The sequence below is a fragment of the Pyxicephalus adspersus genome, chromosome 12, assembly GCF_032062135.1.
Source record: "Pyxicephalus adspersus chromosome 12, UCB_Pads_2.0, whole genome shotgun sequence".
In the NCBI taxonomy this organism is placed as follows: Eukaryota; Metazoa; Chordata; class Amphibia; order Anura; family Pyxicephalidae; genus Pyxicephalus; species Pyxicephalus adspersus.
The window spans coordinates 11,483,458-11,498,683 of NC_092869.1; the positions used below are offsets into that span (position 1 = coordinate 11,483,458).

A 15,226-nucleotide genomic window follows, 5' to 3' on the forward strand; every position below is an offset into this window, starting at 1 on the left:
TTCAACAATAAATGTGTACTGTAGTCTTCTTCATGGAAAAATAAGACATCCCCCTGAAAATAAGACCTAGGGCATATTTTGGCATTTCAAAAAATATAAGACAGTGCCTTATAATCGGGGAAACAGGGTAGCAAATGTGTTTAATACTGAACCAGATCCATTCCAGGTTTGCAGAATCACTCAGCTTTACTGATGAAAGTGTATCCTCTCCAGCCTTGGAGAACTTAAATAAATCTGTCCCAGTGTCTCATCACAATTTGCTGCTGGACCCCTCTAATAGACTTTAATATATACAATTTAACATGCTATGAGCAAGCAGTTACAAGCATTTAGAAGTAGTTGCATAGGAGTTTTTTTTAAATAATTTTTGAACGTTTGCAGCAAATTTCATGGAAATTTGAGACTTTGGGATCTATTTATAAAACAAGAAATCTGACATTCCTTCAAACTGTTCTGGTGGGGATCAATTACTGCCATTGAAACACATGGACCTGGAAGATTCCCATCAGGGAATGTTTGAGGGAATGTCAGATCCCCTCTTTTATAAATAGAGATCTTTGAGAGTATCAGATCCCATTGCTTAGATGATTATGGGCTGATTCACACTTTCTATTGTGATATTGTTAGGGGTGTAGTGGGGCAGACGCAGGTGGGAACGCCGTGCCCCACTTTTTATGGAAGTGGGCAGGCCTGCCCACTCTTTTTTTTACAAAGAATTATTTGGTGGTCCACAGCTCTGACCCCACTCGGGGGGCGCATTTGCCAGAGCCACGGACTATGTCCCCCGTATTGAATTTCAGGCTCAGGGAAGTGGGCGCTTTGTGTCCCTAAAATGGGAGAGTGGGCTGTTCTGGCATCATGGCGTCATTCTGGGCAGGCATGTACCACGACTACACCCCTGGATATTGTGAATGGTAGTGGTACATGATTAGTGGTAGGGGTTTATGGTAGTGCATTGACATGTTCTAGAAATGGATAAAAGAAGAGAGAAGAACGGCTATTTGTGGCAACATAAATATTTTTAAATATACATCATATTTGACATCCTAGTTTCAACATAGCCCAACTAGATTGTATTTCTAAACACAGAGTGTTACAGGTAATCAAAAAACATAAAATCTTATCTCAGAATAACATCACGATTGTCTCGTGTCCCTACGCTTTTCTCCATTTGGGCTTCTTCAGGGGATAATAGAGACCACATTATTATAATCTGAGATGTAATTTGAATTGACAATTTCAATGGTATTGGGTTATATATTGTTGGAGTGTATGATGGAATATTATGAAGAATACAGACAGGATCAATTGTCAATTGTCATTAATTTGTTTATATCATATAGATCATATAGGGGTCCTTGGTGGACTGAAAGGGGACCTGGGTGTGGGATTATCACAATGGTTAGAAATAATAACAAGAAGATGTTAGTGATATTCTATTGAATCATCCTTAAGGGAGACCTCGTGAATTTGAATGGTCTGGGTATTGAATGGATTCAATCAGGATTCCCGGCAGTATGAATGCTGCTGGCTGAATGAGAATCCATGTGAAATTTAAATTGAATGAAATATTCGAGAAAATTCTTTGGCCATTCCTCACTATCAATTTTAAATTGATGATTTTAAAACTTCATTAATGGACTATTTTGTGTCCCACAATTTTTTTGCCATTTTAGGGGCACAATTCTGCGTTTTGACATAAGTAGTGTCTACTTACTTGACATAACCTGATGATTTTATTATATTTGTTAATTAAACTAAAGAAATGATGTGTTTGAACTTGATAGACTTATGTCTTTTTTAAACCTGACTTATTATGTAGCTATAATAATAAAAAAAGCAAAAATATGATTTGGTTGAGAGAGTAGATTGTAACCTCTGTGGGGCAGGGTCCTCTCTTCTTGTGTCCCTGTCTGTATTTGTCTGTTATTTGCAACTACTATTTAATGTACAGCGCTGAATAATATGTTGACGCTATATAAATCCTGTTTAATAATAATAATAATAATAATATTAACCTCCTTGCAGTTAAGCCCGACCTTCGCTCGGGCAAAAAAAAACTGCAAGGATGGTTAAGCCCGAGATTTTGTACATCCTTACTTACCTGGTCCCCCTGTGCTCATCCAGCGTCGTCCTCCATCGATCATCGTCCGCCGATCTCTCCAGCGTCGGGTGCCTTCGTCGGGTGACAGCAGGACCGGTAAGAAGCCGGCCGGCATCTTGTGTTCCGCCGGCCGGCATCTTGTGTTCCGCCCGCCGGCATCCTGTGATCCGCCGGGCCAGCGGATCACAAGATGCCGGCCGGCGGAACACAAGATGCCGGCCGGCATCTTACCTGGACCCGCTGATCGTCCCACGTCCTCCTCGTTCCAGCGCCGGATGATCTCTGCAGGGAGAAGCCGTCCGGCGGAGAAAAAAAAAAACGGACAGCTCCTCCCTGCGTGCGTGATGACGTCGGCGCGTGTGCGGGAAATTCAAACTGAAACTCATTCATTCATTTTGTATTGGATTCAATACAAACTCCTGTATTGAATCCAATACAAAATGATTCAAATAAATACAAAGTATATAATTGGTAAATTCAAACTGTCATTTTGTATTGGATTGGATACAAACTTGCGTATCCAATCCAATACAAAAAATAAAAAAAAAAATAAAAGTAAATAACTTGGAAATTCAAATTTATATTTTGTATTTGATTGGATACAAACTTGCGTATCCAATCCAATACAAAATAATTCAAATAATTACAAAGTATATACCTGGTAAATTCAAACTGTCATTTTGTATTGGATTGGATACAAACTCCAGCATCCAATCCAATACAAGAAAATAAAAAAAAAAAAAATAAAAGTAAATAACTTGGAAATTCAAATTCTTATTTTGTATTGGATTGGATACAAACTCCCGTATCCAATCAAATACAAAATAATTCAAAACAAACTCCAATAAATACAGAATCAAAGTTTTAAAAATTGCCACACTAGGGAGGTGTTTTAGAATAATATAGTACTTTACAATATACAGAGTTACTGCTTTTTCAGTATTTATGATTTGTTTACATTGCTGATTTTTGTGTTTTTCCTTTAATTTTATTAAAAGTAATTTTTTTTTTTTTACATGATTGTGTGTTTCAAACATTTTTTATATTCATATTATCTACTAGAACCCCTGTTCGGACATATTTCTGTAAGTTACAGGTCTACAATTTAAAAAATTTTTTTATGAAAAACAGTGGATCACTTTTGGTACAGAAATCTAGACCTCAGTGTAACGCTTAGGTGGTTAATAATAATAATAGTAATAATAATAATAATAATAATAAAGAGTACATAGGAAGGAGAAAAAATGGCTTTTTAAGGCAAACTGATTCTGTTAAAATTTTAAACTATTTTATTTCAAACATTTCAAATCGGTTTGCCTTAAAAAGCCACTTTCTCTCCTTCCTATGTATCATATATAGGGATGAGTGAGCAAATTTTTAAAATTCAGTCCTGCGGCAAATTGGGACGTTCTCGCTAACCAAACATGTAGGCGAGAACAGCTTTTGTAAATTCGGCCGGGGAGACCGAATTTTTGGGACCTGCAAGACCAATCATGGGAGCGGAGCTGACAGCTTCCCTCCCTTGATTGCTCTTGCAGTCCTGTACTCATGAATAAATGCAGTGTGGGAAAAATCCTCAGATTTTTCCCACGGCCGCGTTTATTTATAAACGCAAGCCGCATGTCTCACTGTGAAAGGAGGAGTATCGCAGCTGCATTCATAAATACAGCCATAGGAATCCTCCTGTTAGTGAGTGATCCCCGGGTACTACAGGTCAGAATGAGCTAACAGGAGGATTCCCACGGCTGTATTTATGAATGCAGCCATGATAATCCTCCTATAGTAATTTCTGATAGTTTCATTAATTTCGCCAAAAGTTTGCGGACCCATCAGAACTTCGAGAAAATTTTGGTGAGAATGCCTGAGGCATTCTCGCTCATCACTTATCATATATTGGCTTGGCAACCATAAATAGTAAGAATTTAGGAATTTCCTCTTGGGAAACTCTCTCCTACTTTACTCAATAATAAAGACTAGTTTGTACTAAAGGTAGGAAAAGGTCCTATGACCGGTTCTCTTTAAAGCAGTTGCATTGCCCTGCCTGAAGAAAGCACAGGGTCTCTTGAATTTTTTTACTGCATCCTTCAAAAATGTATTGTACAAAACATTGCCATATTATATCTTGCTTTGGCACATTTTATCTGAAATTCCAGTGAACATATACCATGGTCATTAAACAGACTTGCATTAGTTTATTGTGTGAATATTTAGTGAATGTCAAATTCACTGCTTTATAACCATGCCATTCATTCCAGTCTGTGAGTATGAAAGACATATGACATTATTCAGCCAATAAGGGGAAACTAAAGAACAGCCAATCGGGAGCGATCTTACATCATGCGTTCCACTCATAAAGTGCCGTGCGTTCCATCGCTCGTGACGTCGGTGCTGGACGAGAATGGATTCAGGACCGGAGGAGTTGATGCCGCGGCTCCTGCCAGTGGGGGACTGCGACCTCTCTGAGGATTATGACCCTGCAGTCCCACCACGGACACCGCAGGAGTATTTGAGGCGGGTGCAGTAAGTAGCAGGGGACCTGTCGGTATGGAAGTCATGCTTTGCGGGCAGTGTGTGTGCGGCATGGTGTGCTTACCATTGTATCCCGGTATTGTGTGCATGCATTGCAGAGTGTGTGCAGTACTGAGCAGTATGATCACATGATTGGCATGCCTGGGGATCCACACTGCTGCTATGTGTTATCATTCATAAAGGCAGCCCCACTGCTTCCCATGGCTTCACCAAATACACCAATATTATAGTATTGGCTGCAAACCGTCCTGCAGGTACCCAGTCTGTGCAGCGCCCGGCAATCATTCACTGATCTTCTACAGCTGCATGCAAAAACTGCTTCCATCTGCTCTCATTCACCTGAATAAAAACAAATAGAACTTACAAGCAGGGCTAGATTTACACAACTCAGAATTCCAGCATGGGGAGCCGCCATCTTTTTTCCCTTATTCCTTCCGCTGATGAGCTTTGGCCATCTTTTGGCTTTGCCAGGAGGATGGAGCTCCCTGAGCGTGCACATCCCAGTACATGCAAGGGAAGCTGGAATTCCTGGTTTGCTCCGCTAAACCCGGAGCAATCTGGCAAGTAAATGGCGTTATTGCAGAATGGGCGTTTGGTGCTACTATAGTGTGATTCCTACTGTCATTTTTTGTTCCTACCTCACATTCTATTTATAGCCAATACAGAAACTTCTTAGTTTACCTTAGTACCAGTTATAGCATCATTGCAACCTACTAAAAAAATCTACCCCATCTTCTATTTCATGGAGATTCCCATTTAAAAGAAATAACTCTTTCTATTTCATTAAAATTCCCATTAAGATTAGCCATTACCAGTAGAAACAAGCTTACCCTTACAAAAAATGTTACGAGAGTTTTATACTGGAGTGGTGCAAAGTGAAGAAACGTTGTCACGATTTCTCCTTCAGCATGGTCTTCTGGTTGAGGAAAATTCTTTCCGCAAGTGTGATGGCCCAGTGATGTTGACGAACAAGAAGGTCCGTGGACATAATGTGCCGTATGGAGGTGCAAAAGAAAGGATTTCCTGTCCGTTCAATCACTAAGAAAGGGGAACAAATTCTTCCATTACATTTGAATGGAAAACTCCACTGTAATTTGAAGCTCTGTGAACTTTTAGAGCTAAATTACCTCTGGAGCATCCGAATGCCAATGGAAGAAGTGCCAAAGCTTACTGGTAGATCCACAAATACTGTGGTTGACTGGTTCAATTACTGTCGGGAAATCTGCTCCGATATCTGTCGCTAGGAGAGGAAAGCTGAATGGTACACCATTCACTATAGTAGGAATCACACTATTGTAGCACCGGACGTTGTCTGCAATTATGACCTGCCTGATTGTTCAAATGTAAAAGAGTAAAGCTGCGTACACACTGCCAATTTTTGTCGTTGGAAAGGATCTTTCACGATCCTTCGATGGACGACACCGACTGTACACACGGCAGATTTTCGCCCGATAATTGGCCGATGCCGATTATCGGGCGATAAAAATCTGACGTGTGTACGTAGATTAACTTCTGCTGCTCACCGTGGTTCTGGAATGGTCCTAACGCATCACCACAATACGCAGTACTGGATTACTATGTGTTGTGGTGCATGGCTATGAACGCCTGTTGGGTTGACGTGCCATTAATGATTGGCACCAGTAATTAAGTCATAGAATAGTGCATGAGGGCCATGGTGCGTCAGTGAATTTTAACATCTGTGGGAGTAATAGATTAGTAGGGAAACCCCTTGGAAATCTCACTGTGGCCACTTCACAATGAATGTGTAAAAAATTATACCTGGTAATTGTACTTGGAAAAGATGTCCGCACCTTGCCAGTCACTTGGCTGTGGGCACTGCGGTGCTGCTTCTAAAAGAACCGGTGCTTGAAAATTCCACAAAAGGCGTATGTAGCATTTTACCCAATACACGGTTCAGGATTGTGAGGAAGTGGTAACTTCATTGCCAATTGGAAATTAAAGAGTAGGTGATTCAGGGAGAACCGAAAAGAATGTAAGCAGTCCTTTCTTTTCAGGTTAGGTGGCTGTAGTTACCAGTGCTTTATGGTTAACCTTTTATTGTTTATTTAACAATTGTAGGATTGTGGTTTTTTCATAATGTTGCGTGTGTAAAACAATATCATCGTGCTGTTTAGAAATGTGTTAATTTATTTTTTGTCTTCTCTTAGGATTGAAGCTGCACGATGCCCAGATGTAGTGATTGCCCAGATAGATCCAAAAAAACTTAGAAAGAAGCAGACTGTCAGCATAGCAGTGAGTAGTAGTTTTCAGCTGATAATACTTCTCCCTGAAAGACAAATTTACCTTCTGGAAGCTAATATATAATTGTGTAGTGTAGTGCGAAGTACCATAGTTTTTACACCGCTATCGGGTTCTGCATTTTAAGAGAATAGATCAACAGTTGGCATTTAAACATAACTGCAGTGTTCAACCCAGATTTTTTTTTTTGGCAAGAAATTGTAGGTGGGTGGTAGCCCCTGTATTGTGACCCAACTCATCAATAACCAACAAAAAACAGCCAGGTTACTGAAAAGTGCCAGATGGTGCGCCCGGCTAAATGGGGTTGGAGAGTGCACCGAACTGTGATAACCATTCATCTGTAAATCTCTGCTGATAATGTACATGTAAAAAACTAGGGAAGGGTTACCCCAGATCACATAAGGGGCTTTGTTGGCTTGCAGGATTGAGCTGCTCCGAAGAAGTGTCTGCTTGTGTCGATAGACTTGTTTGTAAAAGATTAGCTTCCTTTTCCCTTTTAGTCGGTGAAAATGCAAAAGCTGCCTAAAGCTAAGAAGGTTAGAAGGTTAACTGCAGGTCAAACGCAGCTGTCTGTGAAAGCTGAATAATCTTAGCAGTTTCAGATGTCATTGATGCAAGTCCTCAACCTGTCAGCAAACCTGCCGTGTGAAATGACTATTGGACTGTTAATATATTTATTTTTTTTTTTTTTTATTGGAAAACATTTCTACACCCGTCTCTTTGGGTAGTGAATCCTTTTCTATGTATCAGTGGTATGTACCATCATCAGTATAATAGAGATGCACTGTGTAAGAATCTCATGTTAGACACAAAGTTTATCATTTTGTTTGTATTATATATTTTTTTTCTTTTTAATGCTTACGTATGTGTTTTACTAGTTAATGTGATATTTTCTTTTAGCTATCAGGTTGCCAACCTGCACCTGAAGGTTATTCTCCAAGTCTTCGATGGCAGCAACAACAAGTAGCTCAGTTCTCTGCAGTCCGACAGGTAAATGATATGTTTAGGGTCTTATAATTGCCTCCATGTTTGCTTGTTTTGTCTATGCGGGAGCTTTTTCTCGAGGTTGTTTGTGAATACTAGGCTGTTAGTAGCTATAGACTGTACACAGAAATAGTGATCTGTTCTTTTCTGCTCACAAATGGTATTAGTTTAGTACTTATGTGAAAACTATGGACATACCATAAAATATTTTTTTAAAATGTTCTTGGGTCAGAGGGAAGAATAACAGCGTACAACCACTTACTAAAATTTTTGAATTAGTACTTTACATGAATTTATAGTCAGCTGTTTATTTTGTTACAAAAAACACAAACAAATCACAGATATGACCCAAAATTATTTTTTTAAACAACTAAACATTCTGGCATTTTAAGGCAAAAAAAAGCACCTCTTGTTCTAAACATTGTCCTAACTTTCTTGTATAGCAGTTAACAGATCAGTTTTGCAGGTGTAAGCTTTGTCATTGACCCCACTTGGTCTAAATAGAACATACACATATTATGCTATTATTGTGTCAACACTTTTATTTTTTTATTTTTTTTTTTAACATTGACATGGATGTGTCTTTTGCAGAGTCTTCATAAGCACAGAAGTCACTGGAAATCCCAGCCTTTGGATAGTAATGTTACAATGGTGAGTGGCTAGTATTAAATCTCTTGGTGATTGTGTTTACTGCAGTGCTCCATAGATCCTGCATGGCAATGTAGCCATCCCCAAATAGAGTGAGGTTGACTGTTTTCACAATCTGCTTTCCTCATAATTGGCTGGGTAGAAACGAAAATGGGACATGGTGAGATATGATGATAGCAGCCCTGCTTTGTTAAAAAAAAATGTAGAAATGAATTGCAAGTATTAGGTAATAGAGATGTTAAAATGTTATCAATTTTCCTTGTTTTTCTTGACAGTCTGCCAACCTTTTTGTGCAATAATACAGCAGGTGTTGCAAGCTGTTAGAAAGCATTTTGCCTTCATTACAGATTAATTACTTCACAATACCTACAGCTACAGACGTTACTTAGGTTCACTTTAAGTGCTTAAAATTATTTGAATGCATTAAAGAAGCCCTATCGCCAGCAATGGGAAAACAAAAGCAGACCTCACACATTCACAGTGAGATCAGCAGGATTTCCCCCCACTTTAAAAGTGTTCATTTTTGTGATCTGGGCACAGATTTGTTTTGAGTGCGAGATAATGCTTTTTATTTTCCTTTTCAGCCAAGCATCGAGGATGAGGAAAGCTGGAAGAAGTTTTGCCTGGGTGAGAGGTTGTATTCAGACTTGGCTGCAGCTTTGAATAATGACAATCAGAACCCAGGTATCGATTATATAAAGGTATGTCCAACCCCACCACCACCAATATATTTTACATTGATCAGGTTTCAAAGTCAACGAGGGCTTGACTGTTTTGGTTGTATTAGCAGACTAATGTCTACATTGTTTGTTAGGTATTAGTTTGTGACAAGGTGAGTAAACTCACAACTGACAATGCCCAACCACTGTAAACCTGTGTACAGTATAAATGTGCAGTATACCTTTCTATTATGGCCACTGAACACACCTCTTTAATACGAAATATGAGTAATCTGAGCTTCAGGGCCAACAGACTTTTGTTTTGTGTTGATGAGGGAGGGTGGGGAGATGCCACTTGCATTCAGCCATCGTTTTACATTAGTCTGAGATACTTCTGAAATAATTTACAACTAATGGATGCATTTAACCTGCAACTGACCCCCTTTTGAAGCTCTGAGGTTAGAGGCCGTTCTGAACAAACTCCTGTTAAAACAGATTCTTTTATCCCAGCTGCAAGAATGATTAAAATATAGTTTGCACAGTCAGAACATTCTTGGACTTGCTAAATAGCATTTCACAAAAAAATTGAAAATGGAATTCTGTTTCTTAGCCTTGTGCCATTTGTGTGAAGAAGGGTGCAAGTTGTTTATTCTATGCAATATCGCACTCTCTAAAGTGTTTATTCATAGATGTAGGTCATTACTTTAATAGATAGACAGAAATAATAAAATTCATTGCTTAAGACAGGACTCCATTCATACGTTAATCTTGGGTTTTATGGACAATTTTAGTAGCATTGATTGCAAACCATTTATGCATTCATTATTGCAGGTTGGTTTTCCACCTCTGCTGAGTATCGTCAGTCGTATGAGCCAGGTAAGATGGAAATTAAATATTTATATTTTAGCAGTGCTCTGCCCCTGTTCAACAATCTGCAATCTCCCAAAACCTTAGGCTATTTTTTTGTGATTTTTATGTTGCTTAGTTGGTCAAGACATGCAAAACACTACAAGGCAAACAAGCTTTGCATCTTTTAAACTCACAAACCACTTGATCCTGTAGGTTAAAAAAAAAAAAATCATAAATGTCTTATTTTCTCCGCTAAAATTCCTAAAAAAAAAAAAAAAAAAAAAAAAAACCCTTCTGAATTCCCTAAGGCAAGGGTGCCCAACCTACGGCCCGGCCCGCTGGACACATACGGCTCTCTCCTGGTTCGCTTTCTGCTTGTTGTCTTGCGGGGCATTGGACACACGCATTTCCTATGTTCCTCTACGAGATCATGCTACCAGGGCTGCTCCCCGCTTACTTGGTACTGTGAGATAATCCCAGCAGCAGCATGAAAGCTCTGTCTGTGTCCATGCAGCTGTCAAAATGTTGTGTATCAATACCTTCATATTTCCCACAGCAATTGTCATAGAAAAGTGAGCCACCTAAACATAACAAGTTGCTAGATACAGGGTCACAAGCGCAAAATCCTAAAAAGAAATATTTTCACATTAAGGGGGAGGGCTATTTTTTAAGACCAAGGTCATATATACATACTTGCTCATTCACAAAACATTAAGACTGCATTTAGTCTAATGGATGAGGTTCCATGCCATGGAACCCTGGCTCAGTATTGCTCACTGCCGCCTGGATTCAAATCTGCAGATGCTGCGGTGTGTCAGACTGATCGACAGCTGGGGTGCCTGTCACACATAGATGGCCAATTACCTTCTGTCAACCCTAATTTCTCAGGATCTCAGGAACATGTACTACTTGGCTATTCCATTTCTTTGCACGTATCCATTGCAGCGATTTTGGCGTACAAATGTTAGTGCCCCTATAACTGAAAGGATGCATTTGTATGGTGTAGATTCTGCTCTTTAGTACAGGAATGGTGAGTGGGAGCAATATATGACCGGCTAGCACTGTTCTTAGTTTTGTATCTTTCATTAATAAAGTGTTAAATTAATAAAATAAGCATCAAATGGTAAGTGCAGAAATTCTTGATTTGTCATTATTTGGTCATGTATGTTATGGTAACTAGAAACATTTCAATTTAATTAAATTTTAAATTAAAATTATTCTAGTTTTAAACATCTAATATTTGCATTGTGGCCCTCAAGTTTTATCTCCTTGTCAACAACGGCCCGCCAATGAAAAAAGGTTGGGCAGTTACGTTTTTGCATTTAGAAACACTTTCCTCTTTTGCTTTAACGTACTTAAATCTCATTTGCAATGTAGTTTGCCAATCAAACAGTGCATCAAAGTCAGCTTTAGATATCTTCTAGGGACTTTATTCTACTATAGAGCTTTGTGTTATCTACAAACACATAAGTTGTAGTTTTTATCCTAAGCTCTGATATTTGGTGTCTCTTTAAGGCAACTGTTACAAGTGTGTTGGAGTACCTTGTGAACTGGTTTGAAGAGAGAGATTTTACCCCAGAGCTGGTGAGTACGTTTTCTTATAGGCGAGTGTATAGATTTGTCATTTTGAAACTATTTGCTTGATGCCAGCATTTGTGTTTCTTCTCAGGGTCGGTGGCTGTATGCTCTGCTTGCCTGCTTGGAAAAACCACTTATGCCGGAGGCTCACTCCCTCATCAGACAGCTGGCACGCAGATGCTCTCAAGTCAGAGCAGGAGTGGTAAGTTATAGTATGGTTTTTACCGTATGAGCACAAACTGTCAAAATTACATTCTCATGAGTTATTTTCGGTCTAGAGATCATTTGTCAGGGCTAGTGAAAATTCATTGAAGGATCTTGTCCATTTTGAACTCTGATTTATCCCTAATAAAATGAAAAAGTTAACCATAAGAATGTTTTAAATCACACTTATGTAATTTATTCATTTTGCTTACATCTTTTTGGCCCTTTCCTCTGTAGGAACACAAGGAAGATGAAAGGGTGTCAGCTTTAAACTTGTTCATCTGTCTTGTTGGCAGGTAAATATATATTTTTTTTTTTTCTATGCTTAAAGAAATATTTTGACAGGTTGTGGGCTTTACCATGTTTTAGTTCCAATATATTAAGCTACTGTAACTTTTAACTTCCAGAGGGTCCTTCCAATATATTGGAGCCAATAACCTCCCTGGCGGTATGAATAAAAGAGTATTTTTACTCTTGTAAAAGCGGTACATTTAAAAATACTCAATTATTTTAAATTTTCCGCATCCCAGCCAGACACTCGCGAGCAGATGCCCAAGCCGGCATCAGCTTCCCCTGGCCTCGCATCCCCAAGGTTCACAAGCCGGGGATGCAGATGCCTGTCGGCATCTGTGTAGCCTGGCAATGGCCGGCACTGCCGGGAGGAGCAGACGCCGGGCACTGCCGGGGGATGCCACGGGCACGTGGGAACCAGGTAGGACTCCCTGGCAATTCCACCCCAGTGTGGCTTAGGGTTACTGCTTTTGGCACTGAAAATTAACCCCAAGCCACAGTCTGCAATACTGCCAGGAAGGTTAAAGGCAATGTCTGGCTACAAGTCAGGCTACAAATATATTGTATAAATACTAAATATCTGCATAATTGAATGCATGTGTTTTTTTTGTGTTTCTACCAGATCTGTGTAGTGGTCTGTTATGAATTCCTCTACATTTTTTCTGTACAGGAGCTTTCTGTATTAAAGACCAGTCAGTTACTGCTTCTTTCTCCTCTTTTACAGGACAACAGGTCTAGTTTATGCAGGCTGCATGCTAGGTTCTACCCATTGTTGCACAGAATGTACAATGCAGTGATGGTATCACCATTGCCTTTGGTATTACTTTTGTACCAAAGTGTATCCATTTTAAAGATATACATGTCATTTTAGTGGTGCACCTGGTGGCATTAGACATTTTATTCTAGTGAGAAGTTTATTTAAAATAACCCTTTGTTTGGGGTTCAGGTTTTAGGACAAATTACACATTACAATTATGCAAGTGTTGAAACCCCTCCTGTTTTTCTTTTTATCTAGGTATTTTGAGCAACGGGATCTGGCAGATTCTGGTGACCCTTCCTGAAGAGATGTGACTGCCTGGCTCCACTTCCCTTGAACACAGCAATACCTGTCCATTCAAAGCAAGTCTCTCTTCATTTAGGTGGTGCATCTACATCTTTTCTGTTCGGACTTTCAAAAGGGAAGCGGCAGTTATAGAATTCATTTTGTTGCCGTTATGAAGGGCTACACACCAGACTATTGTGCGTGATAATGTGATGACCAAGAATGGAAAAGGAATGTGCTTAGATTCAAAGGTGTAGAAGTACATTTTTTTTTTTTTTTCTTTTTCTCAAATGGCCAAAGTTGGAGTAATTTTAAGTGCCTAAAAGGGTTTTGGAAACCATAAATTCATCATGTTAAAGGACAATGGCAGTTTTACAGAAAACTACTAAAGGTTGAATCCAATACACACCCTACCAATAATTTGGTAGCAGCCTTTACCTTAGCTCATTAGACGTTTTTAGTTTCTGCTGGTTGGCCTGTATAGGACTAGTGCAGCTTGCAAACTGTCTCCATCTTTGTGTGCCAATCCAGTGCACAAGAGCTTCTACACAGAGATGGTGACACAGGATTGAAGGGAGGGGGGGTTCTTGAGTCAGGATGATTTGTGGAGTGTTGCAGCCATCTCGGCAAGATACCTCTTAACCTCCCCGGCTGTATGATTAATGAGGATTTTTAAATGTAAAAGCGGTACATTTAAAAATCCTCAGTATTTTAAATTTCCCGCCTACCTGCCTAAGGGTACCGCCCTTGAGCCTAAGACTCGCGAGCAAAGTAATCTCTCCTGGCCTCGCGTCCCCAAAGTTCACACGCTGGGGACGCAGATGTCAGCCAGGCATCTCCAGATTACGCAGATGCCAGGCTGGCATCGCCAGGGGAAGAAGGGGGCATCACTGGAGGATGCAGCTTAAACGTGGCTACCAGGTAGTTTTAAACACTTGGGCAAGTCCACCCGAGTGTGGCTCGGGGTTACCGCTTTTGGTATGGAAAATCGGTACATTCGGGAATACCGCCAGGGAGGTTAATATCCCAGCTGGGAAGTACCACAGAAAAAGACCTTTAAGGAAGACAGGATTCTACTGAACTGAAAATATGGGGAGGGTCCCATATAACTTGAAAAGTTAGGAGACTCTAAGTTTTCTGTAAAACTGCATCTGTCCTTTAATTTGCCATTCCAAGAGCCTCTTCCCTGCCAGCAGGACCTGCATGGTTTTCCTGCTGGAACTGTCGTGGTTGAAACAACCTGTAGCATGGAAAACTGTGAAAACTTTGAATTTTATAGATGTTTGTTTTTGTATGGATCCATTTTCTTATTGTATTGTGAGTTTGTGGTTCTGCCTCTAAAAACATACTATTTACAAAGTTTAATTATTTTTACATATGCAAGTCAGTTAAAAATCTAAAGCTGGGAATAATAAACAGGTTTAAAATGTTTTTAAAATGGTCTTCCTCCCCATTAAGGAATTTTTTTTTTTTTTTTTTTTATGTGCTTCCTACATAAAATTTACTTAGATTTCTTGTTTAATGTAAAATACAAACACCTTGTACTTGCAACCTTTACATGTTTAATTGTGGTGACAATCCCAATAGGGAGAAAAAAAAACTTGAAAAGTGGTTGATATTCTCACGTTCTGTGTACTGTGTAATAGTTCTAGACAGGTTTGTCTCACTCACTGGCCATCATGCTGACTGGTAGCGAAGAAATGCAAGTGGTAGGATCCTGGCAGTGTTACAGCCTGCTTCACCAAGCTTGCAATACTATGGTACTTTATCTATTTCTGCAGTATGTTGGAATCTTATACAAGTATTTAAAGCAGGTGTGAAGGATAGTGCTCTAAAAACCGAAAAAATTCACCAATATGCCACTGCTCTTATGCTTCCTCTGCTTTTTAAATAATGGCTCTGGTTTTATTGGTAGGCTGCTTGGTGGCACAAACATTTTGGGTATATGTGCTTTAAATTGTGACACACTGTTCTAATTGTGTTGGTCTCAGAGACAACTTCAAGATCTGTCTTCTTAGGAAATGTTTGTCTTATTGCCTCTTTCTTGTACATAGTACATAAAGATTTTTCTTTTTTTAA

The 15,226-nt window shown here is 39.5% G+C and overlaps 1 protein-coding gene across 1 annotated transcript; it reads left to right on the forward strand.

The window, feature by feature from the left end:
* The first annotated feature begins 4,470 nt into the window (after window positions 1-4,470).
* Window positions 4,471-15,226, forward strand: GEMIN2 (gem nuclear organelle associated protein 2). The gene is made up of 10 exons (XM_072427926.1): window positions 4,471-4,624; window positions 6,802-6,886; window positions 7,793-7,882; window positions 8,468-8,527; window positions 9,109-9,225; window positions 10,015-10,059; window positions 11,548-11,616; window positions 11,702-11,812; window positions 12,052-12,110; window positions 13,121-15,226. Exons 1-10 carry the CDS (start codon window positions 4,503-4,505, stop codon window positions 13,164-13,166), a joined length of 804 nt encoding a protein of 267 aa, XP_072284027.1. The 5' UTR covers window positions 4,471-4,502; the 3' UTR covers window positions 13,167-15,226.